Below are 9305 nucleotides of genomic sequence, written 5' to 3'. Positions count from 1 at the left end.
GAAAAATTAAAATATTGATGTATTTAAGTATATTTAAATATATTTCATATCTTCGGATCCGAAAAATATTATCAAACCCAGACCCAACTAGACCTAGACCCGGACATGAATAGTGTTTGTGTCCAAGATTTAGGGTGGGATCCAACTTGCCGATTCCAATTTTTAGACCTATACCCATACCTGGATCGGGTCTACCCCTAGGTTCTTGAGTCGGGTTCGGGGTCCATTGCCACCTCTATGGGGCTTGGGGTAGTGCCTCTTTGCCCAAGCATGCTTTGACGGGCCTATAAGGACCGGTCTTGGCCTATACTTTGCAAATCCTAGTAATAGGATTTTAGGGGCCATACGCTGTTTCGGGGCGGCTGGGGCCGCACCTGAAGGAAAAATTAACAACCTCAGTCAAACTATTTAATTACTCAACTCATTCCATGGGAGATGATAGAATTGAAACAATAGCAAACTATAACCTCAAACTCAAGAGGTGCACCATGTGTGTGCAAGAGAGAGCACAAAAGCCTAGGTGCTGGAAAATATGTTGAATTTCTCTCTAGAAAATCTGTTAAATCTAACTCTAAAACAAACCCAAGAAAGTTGGCTTTAGAATGGAAAATGTAAGCGAGAGAGAGAGAGAGAGAGAGAGCACATAAACCTAAGTAATGGAAAAGATGTGTTGAATCTCTCTCTAAAACAAACCCAAGAAAGTTGGCTTTAGAATGGAAAATGTAAGCGAGAGAGAGAGAGAGAGAGAGCACATAAACCTAAGTAATGGAAAAGATGTGTTGAATCTGTCTCTAAAACAAACCCAAGAAAGTTGGTTTTAGAATGGAAAAAAACCTCCACGAAGCAACCTCAAGTGAAGGTCTAGAAAGCATAGGCATAGTTGGCGTCCCCTCCTAGGTGCAATTCCAGTTGTTTGTTTGTGCGGTGGTTTGACGCTGCTGCTGCCCATGCGGTGGCGTGTTGCTTCAGGAGTGGGCTACGCTTCTCAAATAAAAAAAATGAAGAGAGAGAAAGGCGAGTATTCTATAGAGAGAGAGAGAGAGAGAAAGAGAGAGTTGTCTGTTATTGTAAGACGTGCAAGGGTGGTGCACGGTGGGGTGGGGGTTTTGAAAATGGGAGGAAATCAAGGTGGTCCGACAAAGAGCATCTCTCTCTAACTCATGTGGGTTCGGGGGTTTGCGTTTCCAATGCGTTTCTCTCTCTCGCATGGACTTGAGTGAGGCGAGAGGACCGGAACTTTGGCCGGGGCCCTAAGGAACACCTCTTCCCATGGCTACCGCATTTGACGCTGGTCTAAACAACACAAGCACCAGGTCTAGAGAGAGAGAGAGAGAGCAGATGCAAATGGTGTGTAATCGATTATTTACTTCTCTCGCAATATTTATACAGGGAAATATAAATAAATAAAGCCTCACCTCAAAACTCACTGAAATTGTAGTTTTAATCTTTAGATCCATCATCTTAGTTTGAGCATTATGGTTGTGAAATAAATTAGAATTTTAAGTCGGTGCAATATACCATTTACTATTTAGACATTCCATTTCACTTTAAAAATAAGATTTCAACGATCTACAAGATGTGTATTACTTTTTTAGCTTTAAATTTCATAGTCGACAGTAAAAATTAATTGTAAAGCCATCATGGACATTTTTGAAATCCAAAGTACTTACTAAATGAGGGGTTGAAATAAGGATTTACTTTATTTTTGTCAAACCTAGACCTTATATAAATTGCATCTAATATAAACATACCTCTTTCAGTTCCATTATGGGGATGGAGTTGAGGTCGTGGTATTAGCACTATCTGAATCTCAACTGTGAACCACGATAGAATGGGATAGATGTACGAAACAATGTGAGGAAAGGGATGGATATAAGAACCAATGTGGTAAGAACAAAGGGATAGACCTCTAGGCTTGATTGGTTAGAGTAGAGTGCCACAAAATGATGTCTAGAATTATTTCATTCCCACATGTGACTTGAGTTATCGTTTAGAGGAGGAGAAATTTATCAAAATACTCATTAAAGATAAACTATTTAATATAATACTGATTGGCAATTTTTTCAACTCAAGATCGTGTGTTTTTTTATAAGCATTTTGAAATTAAAATTGAAAGATATAGGTGAAGTGGTAAATTGTACATACTTTATGAGTAATTTAATAAATTCTTAGAAGAAAAAATGATGCGAGGACCCATCAAGTTCGCAATTAATAATTAACCTTCAGAAAAGAAAAAAAAAAGGATAATATTGGTAGATATAGCTATTTGTGTGTGAGAGGTTTTAGGTGAGAGAGGTTTTAGGTGAACTATCCAAGTTTATATGAAAAATCCTATACGACCTGACTCAGACCTTTTGTTTGAACTGATGGAAAAATGGGTAAAACATGTACGGCAAATTTATCAAAATACACTAAATATTTGAACTAGTTACATTTTACGTAATTGTACTTTGATAAATTTCAAAATCTCATTTTATGGGTTACTTGAAATTTGATCAACACAGTAATGTTGGACAAAATAAAATTCGATAAAAAAAGTATAGATAAGATGTTAAATAGTTCATATCAAAGGTGTAAAAAAGTATAGGTAAGATGTTAAATAGTTTGCATCATAGATCTAATTTAATAAATTTACCAAATGTTTTAAAATATATTTTAAAATTTTATAGATCTCGCTTTTAAACACCCCTTACCAATTTGGGTCTAAGTGGTCTTCTGGTTGGACCAGTTGGTTAGATAATAGGCAGGTCGGATCGGTCGATGGAGCCATCTCGGTTACCTGCGGATATCAGGAACTGTGCGGTTCCCACTAGGAAACGACCAATTATTTGATAGCACATTTTAATTTTTCTTATTTTTTCAATTAATTTTTTAAATTTTACTGACTGATTCACTCAGCCAGATCGTTGGTCCGAATCAGTGATTCGTTGAATCGGACTGGTTTCTTAGATTGCCGGTTCACTCTACCGATCGATCTAGGGTTTTAAACATTGATAGTCATTAATATTCTCCTAGAAGTCTACTACATATCATCTTGATAATTGATTATAGATTCAACAAGCCAAATGTGCACAATGTGTTGGAAAATTTTCTTGCTAAAGAAAATGTCAAGTGGCCACATTTTGTTTGGGAATGGAAATAAAAGACTTGGGAGAAGAACCCAAGTTTTGTCTCTTGGCTCTATTTCACTTAACACTTAGTGCTATTTTGACCAAAATAATAATCTCATGTGTCCGGCTTCTGGAGCCGTACTAGAAAACAAAACATGCAAAAGGACCAGGAATTGCATGTCACAACAAATATGAAATAGGTTAAGATGTAAAGTTCGTGAAATAAAAATAGAAAGTAGCCTAAGATAATTTGTGAATTACATACGGACACAAAAAGAATACTAATATGCCTCAATTTTGAGTTAAGATTACATAGAAGGTGTCAACCTCAGGTTTTTATTTTTTCAAAATTATTCTTTAGTCCCAAGATAGTATCCTCAGACATCATTTTGCTTTCTGTTTTTTTTTCTTTTTGACTTTTTTTGGTAGTAAGGTTGTAACCGGGGCAGTGCCTAGTCAGTATGATGTTAGCATCGTCGGGCCACCTTTTGTGGTGCTTTTCAAAGTGGTCCGAGGTTGACATCCTCATACCACAAAGGTTGACTTTCTTAAGCATTCAGAGGTGGTTCGAGCTACCCATTCTTGAACCGCCTTCTCTGGTGATTTTCAAAAAAATCTGAAGTTGGTATCCTCGGACCGTATTAAATCATTTGTACGTTAAAAAATAAAACGGTAAAAAGATGCCAACCTTGGATTGCCTTCCGGATTTGCCACCTACTATCGGGCAAACTTTAAAATGCACAGGTTGACCGATCTTCGTTATAATTTCATACAAAATCCGCCCATTTTTTGTTTTATTTATCGTACCTAAATTACTCAAGATAATAGCACGATGCAAGCAAAATATTTGCCTGAAGCATATTATTGCGGAGGGAGAGAGATGCCAAATCAGGTGAGTTTTGATTGGTTGAATCAAGTTATGGGGGAGAGAAAAGCAAAATCACGTGAATTTTGATTGGTTGAAACAAGTTGGGGAGAGAGAGAGAATATTTTGAAAAGTTTGACTGGTCAAATGAAGAGAGAGAGAGAGAGTTAAGTAAAGGAAATTGGCAATGGTAAAGGAGAATGATTGATGGGCGGTCCAGGTTGGAAGTCTCTCGCATAGCAATCTGTGACCATCTATTATCATCATCTGCCAACTCCAATTTCCCATAACCCACATGCACACACCTGCATATTCCAATCCTCTCTCTCTCTCTCTAACAATCAAAAGATACCATCTCTCTATTTCTCTCTCTCTCTCTCTAAAAATCAAAATATACCTCTCTCTCTCTCTCTAACAATCAAAAGATACCATCTCTCTATTTCTCTCTCTCTCTAAAAATCAAAATATACCTCTCTCTCTCTCTCTCTAACAATCAAAAGATACCATCTCTCTATTTCTCTCTTTCTCTCTCTAACAATCAAAATATACCTCTCTCTCTCTCTCTAAAAAATCAAAAGATAACCCCTCTAAAAAAGATTACCTCTCTCTCTCTAAAAAATCAAATCAAAAGATAACCCTTCATGGTAACTCCCAGATTTTCAGGTACCCACACTACATACCATCATTTATCAGCTTTGGCCACTTATAACTCGCATTGGAAATCTAAACCTGCAACTCTTTTATTTAATCTGACTCTGTGGTCTCTATGAAGCTTTAAGACAATGTTAATTTAATGGTTTTCTAGTCCGCTCCTCCTTCAAGATTGGACCACTTGATTAAGTGGTTTCCTTGAAAAGAAGTTCATAAGTTTTTATAAATTGGCTCCGTATAAACTTTTTCCTTTTATAAATCTTGAAAATTTATTCTTTTTTCCAAATAAATTTGACTTCTTTATGTCCCCTATATTTGCCAAATATGTACGAATATTTTTAAAGAACAATTAAAATGCTCTGTTAAGTTCTTTGTAACTTGCTTTAATATATCTTTTTATGTTTGGAAATACTTAATATAAGGCATCAACTTTATATTATTTTATTGAAGTAAGGTGCACCTTCGAAATTCTCTAGTAGAGAGTGCTCGACATTGAAAATTTTTTCAATTGATCATCTCGATCTCAAGATGTATGGATATGATCGAAAAAATATATGTTTAGTTCTAAAATAATGCATTTTGTAACATGTTGTCTAGAGCTTCTATTTTCAATATTTCAAGTGTTTATAGTTTTGCTCAATTTAGAATTTTAAATTTTATATTCAAAGATAAAAATAAATTTTTAAACCATAATGAAATTTTGATAGTAGAACTACATCTCTAGGCAAAATTTAAATGTGCGCCTTACTTATATGGTAGAAGGAGGGTGCCATATAAAATTATCACCCTTCATGTTTTATATACCAGCAAACTATTTATTTTTATTTATTTATTTGAACTAGAAATTTATGTTTATTTTTTTATGCGGGTCTTGTAACTTGAACTCTTTTAAGTTTCTTATATGTGTTTTTATGTTTCTTACGAACAAAAATTTTAATATTTATTTTTAGAGTGGACAACGTGTGGATACAAAGAAAAATATTTATTAAATTACGAAGTGAGCCAATTTTGGGTTAACACTACATGGAAGGTTGGTCAACTTGAGGTTTATTTTCAATATTTATTATTTTTCGATAATAGGGTTGTGCCCTATTGTTTTGGGGGCAGTGCCTAGTCAGTACGATGTTAGCATCATCGTACCACCTTCTGTGGTGCTCTTCAAAGCGGTCTAAAGTTGGCATCTTTGGACTGCAAAGACTAATTTTGTTAAGGATTCAGAGGCAGTCAGAGTTGCTCATTCTCGGACCGCATTCTTTGGTGCTCTTCAGGGCGGTCCGAGGTTGGCATCCTCGGATCACATTAACTCATTTGCTTGCTAAGAAATAAGGCGGTCCAAAGATGCCAATCTCGGATTGCCTTTTGGATTGGGCACTGCCCGTCACACTAGGGCATTGCCCTACTAACGAGAAAAAAAAATGGCCCATTTCATAGTTTCCTAATTTTGAAAAAAAATAAAAAAGTAGATCTTCCGTATGATTTTCGACCAAAATTAGCCGATTTCGTATTTTCTAAATTTTTTGTGTGTACGTAAATAAATTACTCTTATATTTAAAGGTCAAGTGATGAAGGCCTTAACTGATCAAACCCACTCTTTATTTCTTTTTCTTTTAGTGGAAAAATAATAAAAAATAAAAAGGTGTAAAAAGTTTTCCTAAAGAAAGCACAGAAATTTCGAGAAAGAGAATGCATCTTGAGGAAGATTGTGTACCTGATATGTTAATGTCCAAATGAAAGAAACCTCTCTCTCTCTCTCTAGGTGAGGAAAACTGAGAACTCAGAGGGACATTGGATGGTTAGTTATTAAAGATTGGAGAGTCTGAGAATAATCGTTATACTATGACAGTTATAGTGAAAGTAATTCTAACTTATAAGAGATAGTGAAGCATGGAAATTGTCATAAAAGAAACAGGTAATTTGAATTTAGAGAGAGAGAGAGGGAGAGAGAACTTATAGAGAGAGAAAGTGATTGAAGAAGGTTGGGGGAGTGCAGTTGAGAGGAAGAAAGGGTGTGTGAGAGAGAAGGGGCCCACGCACCGCCATGCGCACGGCTGTCTCACCAAAACCTAACCCGTCAGCCCTAACCTAATTCCAAACCAAACCCCAAGTCCCAAACCAAATTCCAAACCCTAACCCTAACACTAACCAACACAAAGTCTCCTCTCTCTAAATCGCTTTTGGGAAGAAGACTTTTTGGCGCAGATAGAAAGATGGATAGGTTCAGTGAGGAAGTAGTTTTGCTTTCCTTTCCTGAGGTTACAGATGCACCTCTCTTCTCTCTCTAGTCCAGCTTCCTTGGATGCTACTTTATTCTCTCTCTAACAGGTAACTCAAGGATCAAACAGACCGCCGAGTGTTTGTTTCTCTCCCTAGGCTGAGAATTTCTTGGTCCTATCTTTCTTCTCTTTCTATATTATGAGTTTCTTGTGTATTTTTCCATTTAACTGTTGAAATTTGTGAAGGAAGTTATAAGCCTATAACTGATGCATCCCATGTAAGATGTGTAAATGCTCTCTCTCTCTAAAAACAGAAGAAGGGTGCTCTACTAAGAGATTAATTTCACTTTGTAACAGATCGGAAAGTGGTAGCGGACTTAGAAGATGGGTAATCTCTTTCCTTGGAAATGGTTTTCTATCATCTCTAATTTAATGAAGGTAGCTTAGAGACCCGAGAGAGAGATTTCTCATGAAATAGGAGAGGGGTTTTCCATCATCTGAAAAGCCAACTGACTAGAGAAAGATTTCTCATCAAATTGGAGAGAGAGAATCGCAATCTTGTGAATATTGATATATAGAGAGTGAGATTTCTTATCAAATTGGGGAGAGAGCTTTCCAATTTTCTTCTCCCATAAAGGAGAGACAGAGGGAGGGGAGCATGTGTAATATATGAGACAGAGGGAAGAAAGAGAGAGAATGGATCCAATTACTGCATCAGGTCATGGCCTCTCGCTCCCCCCTCCCTTCCACACCAGAGATTTCCATAGCCATCACCACCACCAGCACCTCCACCACAACTCCGAAGAAGAACAAAGCCGGAGCAGTGATCTCAACAGAGGGATAAAGCGAGATCGAGATCCGAATACCCCGACAAGCAACAATGAAGAGAATCAAAACAGCAGCCAGAACATGGAGGTGCAACAGACAGGAGGAGAAGGCGAGGTAACTAGGCGGCCAAGGGGACGACCAGCAGGCTCAAAGAACAAGCCGAGGCCCCCAATCATCATCACCCGGGACAGCGCCAACGCACTCCGGTCGCATGTGATGGAGGTGGCGAGCGGGTGCGACATCGTGGAGAGTGTTGCTAACTATGCACGCCGCCGGCAGCGTGGGGTGTGCATACTGAGCGGGAGCGGCACCGTCACCAATGTCACGCTGCGGCAGCCGGCGGCACCCGGTGCCATAGTGACGCTCCATGGTCGCTTCGAGATCCTTTCACTGTCGGGGTCGTTCCTGCCGCCACCTGGACCGCCGGCGGCAACCGGTTTGACAATATATCTCGCAGGAGGGCAAGGCCAGGTGGTGGGAGGCACTGTGGTGGGTGCGCTGTTGGCTTCGGGGCCGGTCATCATTATGGCAGCATCATTTGGGAACGCTGCATTTGAGAGGTTGCCTTTGGATGAGGATGAGGCTGTATTGCAATTTCCCGGCGGTGGTGGGATGGGTGGGTCTCAGTCGAGTCCGGAGGCTCAGTCGCAGCCGCAGCAGCAACAGATGTTGGGGGATCCAAATGGAGCTTTGTTTCATGGGCTTTTACCCAATTTTACCAACAGCAGTCAGTTGCCGCCGGAGGCTTATGGTTGGGCAGGTGGCCGACCGCCTTATTGAGAACCCGGCCTCTCTCTCTGCCCTTTGAGCTAACTCTCTCTTCTTTCTCTCACATGACTTGACAAAGAGGAGTGTTGCAGTTCTTAGATTTGTGGTAAGGATGTTTTGAGGGATGATTTACATTTCTCTTTCTCTTCATATATTTGCTCTTTTTTCTCATCAGAATTTCCTATATCTTGGCATCTCTCCCTCAGTTTTATTCAGAAATTTTACTATCTTGATCTCTCTCTAGTTTGAGTTTCAACAAAAGGAGGGAACTAGGGTTTGTGGTGGTCGGGATGCTGTTGGCATAAAGGAATTGGGGTTTTAAGAGAGAGAAATTGGGTTTCAAGTTACAGATGAGAAAAGTTGGCAAATACTTCTCTCTCTCTCTCTCAATATTTTTCTCTCTATAAACTTTATCAAGAGGCTGAGGTTTTACATGGTTGAAAGAGGGAAGAAGGGGTGGAAAATTTTGGAAATGGGTGTGAATGATTTTGATGATGATAATTCATGTGTTTATTTGAGGAAAGCATGCCATTTGCATGGTTTAATGGACATGAAGATGAGTCATTGGCTTTTCCAGGAGCACCTGGTTGGGTGCTGCATGGAGAGAGAGTAAGAGAGTAAGAGAGAGAGAGAGAGAGTAAGAGAGAGAGCAAGAGAGAGAGAGAGAGTCAGGTAGAAAGGGGAGAGAGAGTCAGGTAGAAAGGGGAGGAGCTGCTTGGTTTTCAGTAGTGTGCAGAACTGTTATCGAGTTGACTATTTGAATACGTGCATCCAGGACACACGGGTTCTTCATGTAAGTGTTCCACTCCCTCTCTCTCTCTTTCTCTCTCAATTGTCTGCATCAAATTCATGTAACGGTTGGGGGTTCTG

The 9305-nt window shown here is 39.0% G+C and overlaps 1 protein-coding gene across 1 annotated transcript; it reads left to right on the top strand.

Moving 5' to 3' along the window:
* The first annotated feature begins 6816 nt into the window (after positions 1-6816).
* LOC18441518 (AT-hook motif nuclear-localized protein 22) lies at positions 6817-8761 on the top strand. Its single transcript, XM_020671771.2, has 2 exons — positions 6817-6948; positions 7197-8761. The coding sequence occupies exon 2, from the start codon at positions 7509-7511 to the stop codon at positions 8445-8447; it is 939 nt and encodes a 312-aa protein (XP_020527430.1). The 5' UTR covers positions 6817-6948; positions 7197-7508; the 3' UTR covers positions 8448-8761.
* The last annotated feature ends 544 nt before the right edge of the window (positions 8762-9305 follow it).

This window comes from Amborella trichopoda, chromosome 9, assembly GCF_054954075.1.
Source record: "Amborella trichopoda isolate Santa Cruz 75 chromosome 9, AtrichopodaSantaCruz75HAP2 v2.0, whole genome shotgun sequence".
NCBI lineage: Eukaryota > Viridiplantae > Streptophyta > Magnoliopsida > Amborellales > Amborellaceae > Amborella > Amborella trichopoda.
Note: the sequence above shows the minus strand (reverse complement) of the source record. Positions and strands in the feature narration are given on the sequence as shown.

Bases quoted from the DNA above. Each gene is read 5' to 3' on its own strand.
- LOC18441518 (XM_020671771.2), top strand. From the start codon at position 7,509: ATGAGACAGAGGGAAGAAAGAGAGAGAATGGATCCAATTACTGCATCA.